The sequence below is a fragment of the Podarcis vaucheri genome (genome assembly GCF_965113315.1).
Source record: "Podarcis vaucheri genome assembly, chromosome: 2".
Classification (NCBI taxonomy): Eukaryota; Metazoa; Chordata; class Lepidosauria; order Squamata; family Lacertidae; genus Podarcis; species Podarcis vaucheri.
This window is the reverse complement of record NC_138760.1, coordinates 52,664,164-52,684,241: the sequence shown is the minus strand read 5'-3', so window position 1 is coordinate 52,684,241 and position 20,078 is coordinate 52,664,164. Positions and strand designations below refer to the sequence as shown.

The 20,078-nt window shown below is 38.9% G+C and overlaps 1 protein-coding gene across 19 annotated transcripts in view; it reads right to left on the bottom strand.

The window, feature by feature from the left end:
- Positions 1–20,078, bottom strand: part of TENM2 (teneurin transmembrane protein 2) — a 750,319-nt gene that overhangs the window by 62,955 nt on the left and 667,286 nt on the right. For 18 of the 19 annotated variants that reach the window (XM_082214667.1, XM_082214655.1, XM_082214668.1 and 15 more), the window contains one exon: positions 6,431–6,577. The exons of the other annotated variant lie outside the window; for it this stretch is intronic. In XM_082214667.1, the coding sequence (XP_082070793.1) occupies positions 6,431–6,577 (147 nt within the window). The remainder of the gene's footprint in view (positions 1–6,430; positions 6,578–20,078) is intronic. 19 annotated transcript variants of the gene reach the window in all.

The window sequence follows — 20,078 nt, the reverse complement described above, 5'->3', positions numbered from 1 at the left end:
CAACAGATTAAGCCAGAGTGGGTGGAAAAAAGGCTAGGGGCGGGATACTCGCAGCCTCCAAGCCCCTGCCCCCAACTGGCTAAGTTATCACTTTCCGCCCTTACCCCGATGCAGCTGGAGGTGGACAGCGCCAGCCATAACCTCCATCAGCCACACTGGAAGATGGCGGCTTCCCTGAACCCACTGCAGCCATGGCAACGGCTGCCCACCAAGAGTCCCCGGTTAGTGGATATTACCTAGTAAAACATTAAAACTCCCCTTTTGTAGTGTGTTATTAGGCTAATAGCCACATGTCATGATAAATATTTATTTGATGTTTAAACTTGCTAAATATTTGTGGCTACTGTTCAGCGTATCTAAGAGGACTTTGTATAAATTAGCTGAATGCATACAAACACTTGCATTTCTCTCATTAGTCTCAGTGGCCACTCAAGGAATAATAAATGGATAAGATTACAGATTGTTACAGGATAGCATGATGGCTGTTGTTTAAGCACATGACCAAGTACAGCGGAGGGGATATTTTGTCCTGTCAAGAAGTAAGTATAGCAGGTATTGATGGAGGTACAATACTCACTCAGTCAAAAGAGAACACTGCCTGCTATCTGTAGATGCTCAGGAAACAGAAGCATAGTTGAGGAGGCAACTGACGCCACTGTTTGAGTGGCCTGCTTTATGTCTCCTGAATATTGCCACCCTAATAGATGTATTCCCCCCCCCCCTTTTCTTTCTTTTTCTCTTCTTTTTGATAACCAGAAGCCTGGAACACAACCCTGGTCCCTGAAAATGATCAGCTGAAACCTCTGGGCCTGCTCAACTGGTTGCAAGTGCCAATTTTTGAAAATGCTAGCACTAGCTCTACTGCACTCATGTCCTCTGTAGCTGCTTTCCCAACTGAGTCATTGCCAGAATCAATAAAGTTAATGTCAGTAACAGTTTGGGGAAGACGAGAAGTGCAAAGGCTTTGTTACAAAGTATAAAAGATATTTTCTTTAAGTTAGAAAAACAAGCAAATGAGGATTTAGTGACTCATGCAAAGAACCATATTTGCTGCAGATGCTGCCTATATTTTATACATATTTAAAACTGTCAATAACAGATACCAATTGTTTATTATAGTAGCAATTTTAAAGATGCCTTTGAGAACCAGGTCTATTGTATTTGCTCTAGGGAGCCTTTTTATCTCCTGAGGTATTGTGGGTATTTGTATTGAGAACCTTATAAATCTTTTGTCTGACTTGAATTAGAGACCCCTGCTGTGGCAAAGCTTGATGAGGCAAGCTAAATTACATGATTTGCTTTTGTGCTGTGAAATACTTGTATTATCTTAACTATCACAGGCCTGATGAAATATCAAATCACAGGAGTCACTGTTCTATAAAAGCAAAGCTTGTCCAAATAATTATTGCAGAAGGGCAGGATCCACTTTTCCCCTTTCCCTTTCCCTCCCCCCCCTTTCGTTTCAAAACTATTTGTTCTAAGAAACTTAAAAACACACCCTTATATTCCAATATATGAACAGGGCAAACATGTTCAGAAACAGTATTGCTCTAGAAGTGAATTTACCTATGAAGGGAAGAAAAAATTAATTTACAGCTACAGGCATAAGTTAGAAATGGAACCAACCCCTGGTAGATTGTGCAGCATACCATGCAAAATTCCCCTCTAATATTATTTTGTGCAAAAGACACAAATTGGGAAACCTGCTGCTCCAGATTGGGCTTCAGTGGTATATTTTCCTTCATATTGAATAGTATTTTCTATGATGTTCAATATTTTGAAAACCAAAACAAGATGTAATAATAAAAAGGAGGGGTTTCTGTTTGTTTGTTTCAATGGGTATTTATGTGATCAATTATTGATTTTAGGTCTTAATCACTGATGGAATGTTTAATTTCATGATATTCCCTCCATTTTTTAAGCTGGTTTGAGACTTTCCAAAAATAGGAACAAGAGCCTGTAAATTATACATAAATAATGAGATACTCTTTTTAATTGTGTGTGTGTGTGCATATGTGTAGAGGCAGTAGGAGTGGGAGATAGGCTTGGGGGGGGGGGAGAGAGAGAGAGAAAGAGAGAATATGCCATATCCCAAATTCCTGGAGAAAATCCTCTTAGCTATTATACCAGTGTGTTCTGTGATTTTGGGATATGAGGCTGGCAACTGAAGTAAATGGGCAATGCCATATACCGGTATATAGATGTTTTATGCCTATGGACATTTCACAATGGCATTTTGCATTATACAAAAATTTGTCAAGACTTTCCAAAGTTTAGGTAGATTTTAATAGGTAGAGTTTTCAATACTGAGAAGGAATATAATTGCAACAAGCTAAAGTAGTGATGAGGAATATTTTGAGTTTCTGGCTCAATGCTATTTGTACATACTGTTGCACACCACCCCTATCTCTGAGTGGTGCTAGAATCTGGGAGTTCCTACAGTTTGTGTTTCCTTTTGGAATGAGGCACAGTGGAGACTGGGTTGTTGATTTACACATAATACAAACTGAGCCCACGATGGAGGGGTTCACAGCATTAACACCCCAAAACTCTGTTGCTTCCACCATAACCACAGCCTTGGATTCAAACAGAAATCAACCATTATTCTGACTCTCTCTCCAGCCAAAAGCACAAGGGATTTTGCAGCTATCTACTCACATAACCCCAAGGTTTGCAAGCAATCTAATTGTTGCTATTAACACTGGAAATCCAGAAAAGTCTGTACTTGATAATAACTTTTCGCCTTTTGTTATCCTGTGAATCTTGTTTTGAAATATTTTAATTCTCTGAATTAAGTCCACGGTGTTTTAAATGGTTATATGTGCCATTTTGAGAGATTTACAGATTTAATCACAGTACTGTGAGTATTAGATTCGTCATATAATCTTGAATAACTGTTCATAATCCCCACCAAAGATACTTAACAGTAATTTAGACTACTGAGGACTTGATTAGAAGAGGGATTAAATTTTAAAGGATGCTGCAAAGAGTAAATTAATGGACTTCAAACATCTTTTTAAAACCAAAAAAGGATTCTGGAATGAAAGCCTTTAACAGGGAGTTGGCCTCAGGAAAACGCTATCTTTTAATTAGGCTGCCACCTTTGGAAAATTATTTTATAAAAAGCCTCACCTTTCACACACACACACTTTATATATTAAAAAAAAATCAGTTTAATGAAATCAGAAACAAATACCGTATTTCATAAGACACATATACTGCACCATTCTTCTCCTGGGCACAGAAATTTATTTTATTTCTGTATGAAAAGGTACTTAAATTTTGTTTCACCCCCACAACAGAATACTAGTATGTGACTGAGATATCACTGTGTCCAGCTGTATTTGTATGATTAATAAAACTAGCAGATATCCATAATTAGGAATACAGAATTCCCCTCCATGGGCAGGACAGCAAAAGCATACCAGAAATAATTATACTTAACTCCTACAGAGATTCCGACCTGAAGATAACCTGCTGAAAGCTTAGAATTCACTCTCTAAACATTTAGTAGAATGGCATTTTTTCTTTTACCAGTAGTTTGACATTTCTGTACCTTGGATCTGATTTATGCCTCATGTAAGGCTGAACATGACCCTGCCTTTATAAAGACGAGAGACTACTTAAAGGTATGATTCTAACTAATAATCTCTGTATGGCAAACCAAAAGCATCCTTGATTATGTATCTCCTTTGTGAGCAGTTTTCTACCTTTAAGGCTGTAGCAGCTGGACACAAGAACACAAAGAAGGAAGCACAAAGAGAGAAACCACCAGGCATCCTGCCCCCTCCTGCAAACCAGCAGACAGAAAATCTAGTAAACAACACTTTAGCTTTTTAAATGCTTAAAAGTACAACATTATCACTGTTTTCCACTAAAGATAATTGCCAACAGCCATACAATTATGGAGAAATTCTGGTCAAGGGCACCCTGTGGTGTAACCCTATAAAAATATTGAAGGGAGAAGAAGCATGAAAATTTGTTAACACAGCAGCAGTGTGGAGTAAGGAAACAGACTACAAGAACAAACGAGTAACTCAAATTCTCCAGTTATGGGGATGTCACAGCAGGCAGAGACAAATGGAGAGGTGAAGCTCTATTATGGAAATTGGAAGATTTCTGTGAGCCCCAAAGAATTTAGAAAAAGCAGCTCCAATAGAGATGAAAAATGATATTCGGAGTAGCAGAAAGAATGGCTGGTTTTAACTCTTGGCTCAGTCACAAGTTTCCTCTGTGACATTGGGCAAGTCCTTCAGACATACATTCAAAATACTTTCAGAAGTGGATTACTAAAAGAGCTTGTGGCATGTAGCTGTGGGTCTATGTGAAGGTGAGCCTCCAGGACAAATATTTTACATAATCATGAGGCAGCTACTGAGAATATGCCTGTGTGCTTCTGTTGTAGTAGTTTCTGCAATTTTTCTAGGATTAGAACGTTTCCTCTTCCCATGGCTTCTGAGTACTTGGTCATAACTATTGAAGCTATTTGGCAAACTTACTCAAATGCGTATCTTGAGGTCCTAGAATAGTTTTTCATTTTGGGAATGCTGCATCAGGGTTTTTATTGAAACATTTAGAAATACTTCTTGAAATGATGACAAGACAAGGAGAAATTTATTAGTTGAAAATGCTGAGCAAATATTTAATGTTTAACAGGGCAATTAGTTTTGTTAATTATCATATGGCACTAGGTACTGTATTGAAGACTTCATGAAAAGTTGATGAATTCTGATCTGAAGTCTACTTTTATCAAATTTTTGAAAAGGTTGCTTGGAAAGGAATGTTTCTACAATAACATACGTGGCACTGAGAGATTTAGACATCATTGCATCCACTATTTTTGATCAAATGTCAAGTTAAGTATTCAATATTTCAAATGAAGTAGCAATAAATTATTTCTATTGCAATAAACAATTCAGTTTGTCAGTTTGGGGAAGGGCTAGTTAGAGCTGAAATTATAAATAAAATGATAAATAGATGGAAATGAAATTGACAGGTTCAGGACAGACTATATAGAAAGCCTTTTGTCATGGAAGATATCATTTACACAAAGAATTCATTTTTACATTATCTGGTGATAGCCAAATATTACACAAATCCATGAACAACAGGCATGATAAACCTATTACACATAACTTCTAAGTGAGGCCTCTGTGTTAAGAGGTAACATGGTCCTTGATTATCAGATACTATGAGTAAAGAAAAGGAGATGCCTTTATGACCTGTTTATGCCATTTCCTGAGGTAACAAGCTGAATGCCTTAGAACACAGAGTAATGCAAGAGATGGCATTATGGGCCATCTCTTTGGCATTATGGGCAATTATTGTGTTCTTATTTACATAGGTATTTTGGAGGCAGCCATTCCTGTTTACAATTCTGGCAAGTACAGTTAGCCCAATAGCTCCAGGGAGATGTATGCCCCCAAGGTTTGTTCCAATACCTTAAAATGTAAGCAAATTATAATGCATTGCATCAGTGCTTTTTGCTTGTCTGGTAGGTTTGAGAAATAGATTGACTGATCCTGGGACTGAACCCTCGCCAAAACAACCCTGGGTGAAGGAGCAGGATGGATGCTAACAGGGGTGGCATTGGGAAGGAGGCGGGAAGGCAGCCCCTGTGCACCGTGTGAGGGAACCAGTCATGCTGCCCTAAATCCACCTCTGGTGCTAAAATGAAACACTAAATATGGATTAAAATCGTCTGATCAGCAGGACTTTAAAGCACAGCTCAGGGATCTTGCAAGCCGCCTGCAAAGAGCACTGTGCTGTGCTTTCAGACATCTTCAGGAGCCAGGTGTGCAGTGCCTTCAAAACTCCACACACCCCAATTGGCAGGCCTTCAGAAGCCCCTTGTGGGCTTCAGAAGCCTAACCATCTTTTTATCTGCCAACATGTGATGTCCTATATGATTCCAGGTGATTGGCAGCTGGCTTTTCAACTGCATCTCTGAACGTAGAATATAAAGTTTCTTGTGTTACCTTTGTCTAAGATTCTGCCTGTCATCTTTGCTCTAACAAATATTTACAGTACTTTGTAAAATATCTTACTTAATCAGCTGCGTCTTTGCTTGAATAATGTGTAGTACAGGCTGCTTTTCTGGACTTTTAGGTCATAAAGGGTGCATACCTGAAGACAGGACCGAGTCCTAAAGTTCTAAACCATACAATTCCCAACTGTAAACTCCGGCAGCAAAAACCTTAGTTTCACCAGAGATGAATGAAGCTCTACATTTTAAAAAGAAGTCTTTAAGGTCACATCATTTCCCCCACAAGAGCTCTTCTTTCTCCATCTCATTTGTTTTGAAGGAAATGTAACAACAACACTTGACAATAGTAGGAGAGGGGGTCTTTCTCTAGTAAAATGACTCATGACGAAGCCGCACATAACCCTCTGTTCTTTAGGGGCTGGGAATTGGAAGACTTTTGCTCACCTCCCTCATTATCCTTGTTATCAGCACAGGAGGTTTCCATAGCAACATTGCATCCAGGCCCTCTCCAGCCGGTCTGGCAGACACACTGCCAGCTGTTCTGACCGAGTGTGCATCTCCCATTGCCATTGCACAAATCAGGGCAGCCATCTGGTTGAAGAAATGAAGAAGATAAGTACAAGAAATACTATTTGCACTAAGTTTCTATGCTCAAGGCACATTAAACAATGTTACTGTGCACTCAAAAAGAAAGCTGAAGGCTGTATCAAACATGCTCGCTGGTGTAAGGAACATCTTTTTGCTTAGAGGATGACTATGGGAAGTAGAAGGCAAAAGAGAAATAATGCGTAAAACACATGTAGTCTTCAGTGTCATAAATATATCTTTAGGGTTGATTTTAATAGCAAAAAATAATTAAGCTTCTACTGCAGCTAGATCTTATTCCCCCCCCTTTTTTTACTTTTGAATATCTATAATTTTATGACATGTTACTAGCTCTATATAAGCACCCCCCAAAGAATCTGAGACTGTGGTTGGATTCCTGCTACAAGTAGCTATAAATTATTAGGGGACAAGTGTAATCTCAATAAAAGGAAATTTAATCCACGTGCATTTTTGCTATATCAGGGTTCTATAACCTAGATTGTGGGCTTGTACAAAACTCTGAAATAGAACCACATTTCAAAATAAATGTGCATTTTATACAAAATATGGTTATGGGTGGGAAAACGAGTGCACTCATTCTTGTACTTAGTGTCGTATCTTATTACCTGCAAAGCTACCTTAAAATAGCGCAGAGATCATTTAAGGGCTCCAAATTATTCAGGGTGTCTTTCCTTGCTTTCAACTAATTTTAAGTCTTGGATTTCCCTGGATTTTTAATATACACACTTGGAATTCTGCAGCAGCCAAAGGCTACAACCAAACTACTCAGGAGTAACCATGTCACAGTAAAAATTGCAGCCTCCCTTGTACAAAAACACAAGAAGGTTAAAAACATCTAATAGCTGAAACCCCTTTCACAAATTGGAGGCAAAGTAATTTGTGTTCTGATTGCATAATTTGCTGAGCTGCAACACTAATGGATGTGGAGCAGTGACCCCTGCGGCAATGGAATGTCATGACTTGTGGAGTTGCACTAAAGCAGTGAACTGGCCTGGAACTTAGAACCACAGGATCACAGAATGTGCTTGTGATGCAGCAGAAAGTGATTTATGTGACCAGAACCACCCATCAACAGCTGTGGTCTAGCTTAGTCAAGCAAAGCTGTTGCATGAAGAAATTCAGTGGGAAATTAAATCTAAACAATATCTTGAAGCCTTCCTGGGTCACAGCTACAAATATATACAAGATTCAGGAATGAGATGATGATTCAGTGCCAACTAAAGAAACATAATCCTACTGAAGCCACAGTTTTACATACTACAAACAAGCAGTATTTTGACTCTTTAACCATAAAAATGAATTAAAAATTGAACTGAAGTGAATAGTTACTTGTTCTCTCTTCCATTTCACTGAACACTTTTTAAATGGGTTTGGATATTTGTTAATGATCTCACACTATTTTGACATGTGGAATTACATAGAAGCTAACAATTTCAGTAGGTCCCTATGATATGTAAAGTGAGTAGTTCTGTTTAAATGTTTCGTTGTTCTGAACATACAAATGCATACAGACAATTCTGACCACACAGAAAAGCAAATTATTAATGGATAATAGGAAAGCTTTGGCAGTCAGCATCCAGAAGGTAAAAAAGTCTCAGAGGAAATAGGACCTGTACTTTTTGATCAATAAAACAAAGACATAGAGAATAGGAATCAGGAACAAGTGTGCTTGAGCAACTTCTTTCAGGAATATATTTTCTCATTCATGCGATGGCATTTGATGCATGAATGTGATACAGATCAAAGGCTGGTAAGCTAACCAAAAGGACATGATCTGATCTATAATGGGAATATCCAAGACCCTTAATTATTATACAGATCATGCTATTTTATAATCTCTACCTCAAAAAATAGTCAAACTGACATTGGCATGATTACACATAAGTTTTTCAGGATTGTGACCAAAAGTCCAAAAGAATCAGTTTTAATGCCAGAAGCAATAATAAATATGAATATGGATGGTGCCTCTTGGTTATGACAGCTGCACAGTATCAGAGATAACATCACATCTTGCATCTAAACAATGTGCTTGTTTACTGTGATGAAGTAAAATAAAATAAAATTGTTCTTTGATCAAAATCCTTGGGAACGTTCCTAGCAGGAACGTTCAAGCAACAACCCCGCACCAAAAAAAATCAGGGCATGTTTCCCTATCTTGAAGGGCAGTAAGCACAAGCACTGGTGTTAGAGGACATCCTCTGGGGAATTGCATTTTCTATGCCCTATGCCTGCATAGGGGTGCAAAACAGGGCTGTGGAATAGAGGTCAGAAGGGGATTTAGAATGGGACAAAATAAAAATAAAAAATCCTTCCAGTAGTACATTAGTAAAGGTAAAGGGACAGAGCCCAGGGCTCGCCAATCAGAAGGTTGGCGGTTCGAATCCCTGCGACAGGGTGAGCTCCTGTTGCTCGGTCCCTGCTCCTGCCAACCTAGCAGTTCGAAAGCATGTCAAAGTGCAAGTAGATAATTAGGTACCGCTCCGGCGGAAAGGTAAACAGTGCTTCCGTGCACTGCTCTGGTTCGCCAGAAGTGGCTTAGTCATGCTGGTCACATGACCCAGAAGCCGTATGCCGGCTTCCTCAGCGAATAAAGCGACATGAGTGCCACAACCCCAGAGTCGTCCAAGACTGGACCTAATGGACAGGGGTCCCTTTACCTTTACACCCATTTTTACTTCTTCAAAAGAGAAAGGGGACAACTTCAAGGTACAATTTGCAACACTCAGCTAGTGCTGACAGGTTCCTCAGAGAAGCTGTACATCACCCTTAACTATGCCTTCGTATAATCCTTTCTATTTGAACAGAAAGTATGTGTACAGCTTTAGGCGCGAGGGAATTGGATACTTCAACTTATTTTAGGTATGGTGTACCTACCGGTACTATTGCTGAACCATTATGTCTAATCTGGACCATTTCTTTTTTGAAGGTAAACTGTTCACTTTCCTTTCACAGCTAGTCCTTGAGCTCTCCGTTGCTACTGCCAACTGTGTGATGTGGGCTTGTTTTTCACAAGCCTGGAGAAGGCAACTGCACTTTATAATGGCCAAGAATCACCACATACTAACAAGCCCTATAAAACTCCTTCTGCTGCTCATAAAGTGTTCTTAGAAAGTACTACTCACCCTGCTCTCAGGCAGAAAAAAAGAAGTGCTTGCATTATACAGGCACAAAAGGAGGCAAGTACTCTGTGCAGTCTAAAATAAATCTTGAAGATGTTTTATTTTACCTCTTCAGCATGTCATGCATGCTGTCTGAACAGCCACAATGATACTATATCAAGGGAGGCATCATGCTGCAGGACACCTGATTTGTTTTAAATGTAAAATGAGCATTAATTGTGAATATATACACTCTGGGTTTTCTTGTTGAAGGGAAATTGGAGAGAGATAAACAGATCAGAGTAGCAGAGGGGCTTTCTCCCCCAGTACATCTGAGCAAGATGAAAACATGAACAGTAGGAAGCCAACTAAATCTCTGAAAAAGTTTTCATTGCAGCTGGGAATTAATGGACATGACTTTGCTTTTAGCTTGAAGAAGGAAGGAAGGAAGACTATAACGGACATGGTGTTGCTAGGAAACACTTTACCACCACAGCAAAGTTCATTCCATTTGTGGCCTTCCAAAGGCAGATTTCATATTTCATAAACATATAAAAAATGAGAAACAGTTTTCATTAAAATATAATAAATACCTGAAAGCTAGTGCATAGTCCACAATGTGATCTAATTATTTACGTCAACATGGGTTGCTTTGTGCATGTGTCCCTTTTAAAAAGCTGTGTAAATGAAGGATAAATTTAGCTTTGACAAAAAGCTCTAAGTGCAAAGTAGTGGCTACTTAGGATCTTTATAAATGCAAAAAAGCACATTCAAATTATCTACGCATAAATATTTATTTGGCAGACAACACAAAACTGCTTTGTCAACCATTAGATAGATAGCTAGATAGACTGATAGATAGATATATACATATAGCTTGTCTTAAGAGCCCATTTATACAATACCTAGATGTCTACACAATCATCTATGGAGTAATAATTGTTGTTAAAAGTGTGTCCATTATTTTCATGCAATATATTTACATTTCAATCTAAATTACTTGCTCCTAAAAACTTCCTGAATATGTATAAGAGCTGGTGGTGACTGGAGTATCATGAGATGCTTATATTCATCTAACACTTACTAAGGCTCTTTACCAAATTATCTTGAAGAGCAGGAATCAAACTCTGCATGCTAGAATAGTGCTAACATTTTTATAAAACTCCAAATGCTCTCACAAAGAATTCTGTTGCAACACAACAATATGAGTACTATCTATGTAGATAAATAATGGGCACTTCAATCACTCCTTACAGAAACTCGAGCCAGAGTTTTAAAGTAAACTGGAAACTTAATGCAAGCAGAGTATCCTAAAGATAGGTACACTGCTGTAACTCTATATATATGAAATATGTTAACAAAAGATATTATCAATGGGCCTCTGAAACAGAAGGACATTATACTAGAACAGGTTTCCATTAGCTTCACATAATACACTACTTTAACTATGCTAGTGCAGATTTCTTAGTCTCCAAATTAATATACAGATATATTTTCATGACAGCTTTTTAGCCTATCAGTTATTTAGAGCAACAATAGCCCTATCCAGGCCTGTGGAATTGACGTCCGGGGGGGGGGGGATTTCTGAAAGGCGGTATTTTGTCTTGGATCTTAGGCAAGTAAATTGAAAAATAGCAGGTTTTTGGCATTTTTGTAAAAACAAAAAAACTCAACAACTTTTGGGGTGTCCTGGCTTTTACTTTTTGAAATATGGCAACCCTACTATAAACTCAATCAAAAAAGCAGCTGGTTCCTGGCAAGACTTTGGCTGGCTTATCCCAGCAAGGCCCGGGGTATGTATACCTGGCTCCCCCCACAGTCTGTACAGGCCTGGCCCTCTCACATGCTCCTTCCATGCAATAGGCAATGTATGAACAGGGGCAGGCTTCCCTAAGTGATGGTTCCCTAAGTGATGACAAAACCCCCTCCCCATATTTCTTATTTTCATGCTGTCCTCCCTCTTGCTTTCTGTTGTGCACTCCCTCAGCTCAGTGCCCTGAACAAGGGAACCGCCCACACCACCCTAAATCTGGTGTTGGTCTTGCAGCGATTCTCAACCTGTGGGTCCCCAAATGTTGTTGGACTACAACTCCCATCATCCCTGAGCTCTGGCCTTGCTAGCTGGGGGTGATGGGAGTTGTAGTTCAACAACATCTGGGGACCCACAGGTTGAGAAAGGCTGGCTAGAGGCAGGCAACAGCTCCCCAAACTGTCCCTTAGATCATATGTTCTGCCATCCCCACTCCCCAGTGTCCATGCATTGAGCATGGGCATCTGCAAAGGACTGCATCAGCTGCAATTGTCCACACTCAATGCACAGATGTCAGAAGTGGAGTCAGAAGGCGCACCCTGTGCTCCACATATTAATCCTATGTATGGACAGAATGCATTAATACAAATATTGACTTCATGTGTTGCAGAGATACAACATGGGAAACATCATTCTCTGCATTAAACAGCATAGTTTTCTTCCTTACAATATATAACAGAAAATGTTTTTTAAAAAGCTCTCTTTGTTCAACTGCAGTATACACAGTCAAGCAGATAGCTTATCAGAATGGGCAAAGCATAAGTAAATGAGGGCAGAGCTCTTGGATGTCTCCAGCAGCATGATCTAGCAAGACCACATATCTGGATAAGAAGTTACCTTTTCTTGACCTTTTGGTTCTCAGCTTGCCTAAATCAATATTAGAGGAGGATTGGGAAAGGCTATTAATTAAGAGAATGAACTTACCTGACTCAGTAAGTTTTGTAAATTTATTGTTTTTGCAATATCAATGCAAATATAGATGATTAAAGTTCTTTTATATAAGAACAAGAAACAATTAGAAAATCCCCATCCTATACTATATACTATGGATAATGGTATTAAAGTATAAATAAATCACTGTGAACTTGAGAGCATAAAGCAACAAGACCCAAATTAACATGGTTTCCTAGTATAGGATTCTATGTTCATTTCAAAATTGATTAAACTTCCATAATAAGTCTAGCTTATCAATGGTGGAACTTGTTAAACAGCTTAAGTAAAATGTATGCTAAGCTCTCAAAATGAGTTACCAATTTAACTCACATATTAAACCCTAACTAAACTTTTCAGACTTGGAATATGGAGAATAGAGGGGTATTGGTACATAGGATTTGGTGTGGTTTTTGTTTTTGTTTTTAAGTTTACAGTATATGGTTATTTGTAGTGGGTATTAGAGGTGGACAAATATGTAAGTTTCTGTTTCTTTCCATTTCTCATTTTTCCAATCTTAAATTTGGTTCTTATAGTTCCACATCAGTTTGCAATTTCTTTTTAAAGGCCTCATGACAATTTCTTGGCATTTAGTACAATTCCTCCCAACAACCACACTTTTGTGAAGCAATTTCCACTGATACAATGCACACACACTTGTATTAATTGAATTAATGACAAAATAAGGGGTATAAAAGTGGGCCAACTACGTTGTAAGTTAAAAGCTTATGTGGATGATGTTGTTTTGACGTTGGAACACCCACTAGAAAGTGTACCAGTGGTTTTGGAGGAATTAAAGGAGTTTGGTAACTTAGTAGGCTTTAAACTAAACAAACAAAAACAACTAGTCAAAATGCTAGTAAAAAATACGGATGCTCAACTCACGAAAGACTTGGAAAGAATTAAAAGTATGAAGAGTAAAAAGAAAGTAAAATACCTGGGGATATGGTTAACAGTAAATAACCGCAATATCTTTAATGATATTGGAAAAGAAATTAGAAAAGATTTGCAAATCTGGAGTAGAATGGAGTAGAATATTTTCAGATTATTTTTTTTGTCAATTCCTTGAAATCTTTGAAAGGAAAGATTTTTCTTTGTTGTATCGTTTTTGTTCATGCTTTGTTGATGTGGAATGTTATCAGAAAAGCGCGTGCATGCGCACGCACACACACATGGTTCTTTCTGTGAAAAAAAGAAAAGCATGACTGATTTTTTCCAATAAGGTTGAAAAATCAATAACTCCTATGGATTGTACCTTGCACATTCCTAATGAACTCAGACCTTGGCATTCTTACAGCTGCATTTCTTCTCTGTAGAATCTATAACAAGTTGAAAAGCAGTCTTTGGTTTTATTTTGAAGGACGGGGAAAATGATCACAAACACAGATTTAAGCAGTACTCAATGAAATTTAGTCCTGCCGGTTGCATTTGTGTCATGTTAAAGGTATTGTTGACAGATTCATACGAGATTTAGTAAACAGTATTAGTTTTTGAGATCAGATTAAACCACAGAGTATTGTTATACAACTACTGAACATGAGTTTACAAAGAAACAGGTTCCCTTTTGAAAAACAAAGATACTATGGGCTCCTGTCAAAAAGTTACTTGGTTCCCTCAGGAGATGAAGTATGATGAATACAGAGCGCCATAAATCTGTCTGCATCTAGGAAGAATTGCACTTCTAGGCCATTGTAACATGAAGTAGACTACTGCAAATACTACATATCACACAGTAAGCAATCTTTAACCGAGAACCCAATGATTTGATAACTTCTGAAAGTCTTAAGGACACGGCACCATCCTTGTTCTTGATTTCATATGGCAGTGCATTATATCCCAGCACTAATAGCAGCTCAATCCAACAGCTCACATCAATTTAAAGGGCTGGTTCAGACATAATACTAAACCAGGAATGACAAACTTCTCCCTTTTGGCTATGAAAAAGGAATTTAGAAACTAGTAAAAGCATGGCCTCAACTGGGTTCAAAGACTGGTTTAAAACAGAACCATTTCTTTTATGCCTTAATACACTTGTGTATTTGCAGAAACTAAGGCAAGGTATTACCTTTTCCCAGATCCAAGCTACTTAACAATGACATTTCAAAATTTCTCCCCCAACCCATTATACACACAGTACCAGAAAAAATGTACTGAGATACATGGGTCCTGATAGACAAATACAACAGCTATCCTAGTCACACAATTCCCAAAGAAGGAATTGTTTGTATATGGGAAAGCGCTCCATTTCAGGCAAAGTCCCAGATGGAAAGGCTCTGCTGTAAGATCTCAAAACCAGTCCAGGGGTTATGGCAGATATCTATCAGTTCAGGCAGGGGCATGGTCAAGAGGCAGCAGTTCAGGTAAATTAGTTGCGACTGCCATACAGAGCTAGTAGAAAGATATTGTTCCAACAGTTCCTTCAGCCTGGTACTGAGACTTTCAAGCTGGAGCTGCTGGAACTACACCCAGGATGATCCCCAGGCTCCTTGGACTAAGACTCCTGACTCTTCCTGAGCTATGCTAAGGTATGGGGCCTCCAGGTCATCCATCGGTGAGGAATCCTACAGCTGAAGTATGACAGAGAGAGACATGGATATGCTCCAGGACACTGGGGGGCAAAGCTGTGACAAAACTGTGACAAAAAGTGATAATGGATCTACATATTTTGAAAAAACTTTGAAATACAATTTCCAACATTTCTGCACTGCTGATATCTTGAAAAATGGTTCCAATACCAGAAGGTCACAGGTAAAATGTTTATTGTGAAGCTCATCCTTAGTGTGAACAGCTTTTGTAAAGCCCTCCTAATCCCTTTCTTCAATCTATACTATATGCAGGGACTATGTGTAGCATGTACATTCTACTGACTACTACATTTGGGCTCCTTCATTGTACATTTGCACACTGACTTGGACTACTTCTATTTGTAAAAACTCATTTTTTCCCACACCACATTAGATGATCAGTAATGTACTATTGCTTGTCCAAAGTGTGGCATATCTCTATTAGGAAATTGTTGTTGCTGTGCTCATAGCTCATAAACAAAGCAAAGTAGAAAACCTGTTGCCTCCTTTATTCATCTTCTTAGTTTCCTTAAGACAAGCACAGCCATGGGATAAATTGTCATGCAACCATCTCAGATCAACCTAAAAATACTCCCTTTAAAATAATTAATACATTTTGCTTTCTTGGATCCATAGTGAACAACAACTTGTTACTTGAACAGGAATAAAAGAGTTGGGAAGTATGTTTGGAATAATGCCAAACTAACCACCAAAATGAAAGGTGCTTCAGATGTAATGGAATGCAGGAAGACCAGCAAGTAGTATAAGCTAAGATTATTATTATTAATTTCATTTATTAATCTCTTCCTATGAAGTGGATCAAAGCAATATTATATAACAGTTGCCAAAAAGCGTAACAGTTAAAACAATTACAAACCAAGTATAGATACTGGCTGGGATAAAAATATCCACTTAGGCGGCTTGTTGAAAGATGAAAATGTTCAGCAGAGGCCAAAAAGACAATAGAAATGATGCCCGCCTGATATATAAAGGTAAAGGTAAAGGTAACCCTGACTGTCGTGGACGACTCTGGGATTGCGGTGCGCATCTTGCTTTACGGGCCAAGGGAGCCGATGTTTGTCCGCAGACAGTTTTTCCGGGTCATGTGGCCAGCATGACTAAGCCGCTTCTGGTGAACCAGAGCAGCACACGGAAACACCATTTACCTTCCCGCCAGAGAGGTACCTATTTATCTACTTGCACTTTGATGTGCTTTGGACTGCTAGGTTGGCAGGAGCTGGGAACGAGCAACAGCTCACCCCATTGCGGGGATTCGAACCACCGACCTTCTGATTGGCAAGCCCAAGAGGCTCAGTGGTTTAGACCACAGCGCCACCCTGATACAGTGGTACCTTGGGTTACAGACGCTTCAGGTTACAGACGCTTCAGGTTACAGACTCCGCTAACCCAGAAATAGTACCTCGGGTTAAGAACTTTGCTTCAGGGTGAGAACATAAATCATGCAGAGGCGGCGCAGCAGCAGCAGCGGGAGGCCCCATTAGCTAAAGTGGTGCCTCAGGTTAAGAACAGTTTCACGATAAGAACGGACCTCCAGAATGAATTAAGTTCTTAACCCGACGTACCACTGTATATAGCAAGTCACAAAGGCTAGGTGTCACCACACTAAAAGCCCCATTTTGAAACTGTGAGGAATGAAGCTCCTGATAAGATGGTATTTGCAGGATGCTCTCCCCTGCAGAACACAGAGACCAATTGGGTATATGAGGGATGAGATTACCTTAATTTATGATTAGGTAAGGTTACATTAATGGTTTTAGTGCCACAGATGAACCCTGAAGAAGGACTTTGCTGGTAGACTGAAGAGTATTGCCCTGAGACTGAATTGCATCAGAGCACTGCACTTGTGTGCCCATCTACTCCAGGCCCAGTTCAAGGTGCTGACTCCAGTGTATAAGACCAAGTTGTGTCTCTCCCATGATCTGTCAGCCTGTGCCTTAATATTTTTAGGGGAGTTTCTGCTGGTGGTCTTGTCTATAAAATTTCATTCAGTGGGGACTCAGAGCAGACTTTTCTTTTATATGGTGTCCCAGTTGTAGGGACTTTTTCCTGGTGGTGATACAATTGTCCCTCATACAATTGGTCTTCAGATGTCACATGAAGACATATTTATTCCTCCAAGTCTTTGGAGATTACTGAGCTGACTCCTGGTTGTTTCCTGCTGAATTATTTGCTGCTTTTAGTATTCCTTGTGTTTTTTAGATATGTATCATAATCTAAACGTTGATGCATGGTTTAACAAACAAACAACATCTAGAGGGGCACAGGTTAGCCAACCCTGTTCTAGACCCTGTGGTAGAATTTCACCCTGAATTTTACCATGAGGCATTGCAATGGAAAATGGGAAATATAAAGTACATTCATCAGTGGAAAAGAATTTATATAGCATGTAAACACATATTTGGATGCACTTTTAACTGGATGCTTAATTAGCAGATTTTCTTAACAGCTTTCTTAAAGCGGTTATGGTCTGTTGTGAAAATCCTTCTTAATCAGGATTTTATGCAACTGTGTAATGACCCAAGAGTCTCTTTCTGGTCAGTGTACAAATCCAGGAATGATATATACTTAACACATTTAAAGTATTTTTCTCCTTATAATTTATCAAACAGTTTGCTCTTAATCAGTTATCTGAAAGCTGTGTTTTCTCTAACTGCCCCATTCCAACCCAATATGCACAAGGGATATCTAATGCTCATATGGAATGCGATCACAAATCATTCTGCTCCCCTTCCCAGTTCTCCCACATAAAAGAAAATGAGGCTGTTTCTGGTTGTGTGGAGCACCTTGTGTGCACAGGCACCTAACTCCTGCAGGTCGTCAACCAGGTATGTTGCTGATGTCCTTTGCACAATAAAGCACACCTACCATCCCTAATAATATTACACGCAGCTCCTATACATTATATACGGTTAGACCCATAGATCAGAGGCTACTTTCACTAAGAACAGTATAGTACACAGAACAGAACAGGAAAGAAATGGTGGGGAAATGCAACAGCAAGTATCTGCAGAAAAAAGATCTGGATCCCCCTTCCCTTCACATTTCTGCATTTATTGCATTAAAAACATGTATGTAATAATATGTAAAGAATTAATCTAGGAAACACACAATAACAACAGCAGCAGCCAGATTGAACAAAAATACCTTACACCAGCATGCTGGCCTTTGCTCCTTGTTTCTCTGAGATTTAAAGTGCTTCAGTATATACTGCTTCATAATTCTTTTTTTAAAAAACACAGTTACTACTGCTATTTTAGTTAAACTATAGATGCCCTTGATCCAATGCCAACCCACTCTGTATTTTCCCACTGTAATTGATGTATTTCACACTTTTATTTTATTTTTTCCATCAGTTTCTCAGAACATGCTCTCTATGGAGCAGGCCATAATCAGAAATGTGGGGATTGGTATTCCAATAAGGAATCAATTAATAACGATTCTAGAGAAACAATAGTAAAATACAATTTTGTTTCTATGATGCCAGTTAAGGAATCAATGGGTCTAACCATTTGCACACTTCTTTTCTTTTCCTTGCTTTTATTATCAATTCCTATCAGAACAAAGAAACCAATGACAAATTCTGTTTGTTTTCCCTGTACCTACTAACTTTCTAAAACACAAATATAAACAAAGCAAAACAAGAGGTTCAGTCAGAAATCAATGCTGCATCTTGGAAATTACATTCAGAAAACACAATACTTGTTACTGTTATGCTACCTGTGAACTGTTACTGTAAGACTTTGAAAACAGATGAGGAGCTGATGAAGAGGTGGAAAGTGCCCAGGAGTAGATTGGAGTGAAGCCTGTGAGCTTGGTCCAGTCCGCCCCCAGGGCAGAGCCAGTACTACAGCTTGCCCACGATTGACAATTTGAGGGCAGGCTACAATCCCAGCTGGCTGGGATGAAGACCAAACAGGGTTGTGCCAGCCTGGGAAAACCCCTGGCCATGTCCCTCATTGGAGCCAAGGGGATGGGGAGTTCCTGTCCTGCACTGCAGCCTGACCACATATGATAAGCAGTCCTGTAAGACTTTGAAAATAGATAAGCAGGAAGTACAGCTTATCAAATGCTGTAACCCTAATGCTGTCTCATATTGTGCTTTATTTTTTATTTTAAAAAGGAACAAATAATTATCATGAAATAAACTTTGACGTGGCATGCAAAAAACCCCCAGTAAAAGTGCTATGATACTTTAAAATCAAAGGAATGCAGATTTTTAAAAAAAGAAAATTAAACCCTGCTTTCAAACTTTAATGATAAGCAAGCTGCTGCCATAAAGCTTTGTGCTATGATGCTAATTTCTTTATTGGCTCACAGAGGGAATAGGTCTGCAAGAGCAAAAACACACATTCTGCCTTGCTTCATTAAAGGGAAAAGCAAAAGACGTCGGCTTAGTTTATATTCACAATGTGCTGAAAAGTTGATGGCAGCATGCTGAAAGAACCACTTTCCACTTTCCACCATTCCCAGTGGTAAAAACAAAAGAGTGTTCTCTCATCTGTACTGACGTTTCTTTGGTTTTATGAGAATTACAATCATCAATGGCAGTTACTCCTTTTGTATTTGCACAAACTGAATTTGCAAAAATAACATCATTTCTCTCCTTGTGGGAGATTCCAAGCCATTTGAGATCAGTATTTTGATGCTGAACCACTTTTGTGATCAATAAATCACTAGCTTGTAAAGAAAGAGAATTAAGTAAAATGTTATTACTAAACTAGTAAGATACTTATTTTCTCTCCCTCCCCACTTTAATGCAGCTTTCTGGATAAAATATGAGACTATAATTTCTATACTTTTAATTAATTATATATACAGGCAGCCCGCCATTTACGAAGGGGTTATGTTCCAAGGCACAGTGCGCGTTGGTCGTGTATAACTGAAGCCCATTGAAAAAGACTGCAGACATCTGCTCTACCCTTTTAGTGACATTTCAGTGACATCTTTATGAGGTTTCGCGGTCACTTCCGGGTCCACATATTGAACACACTTAAACAGGGGGCTGCCTGTATTCCAATATCCTTCACATATTAAAAAAAAAGTATTAATAGCACTTTGGAATG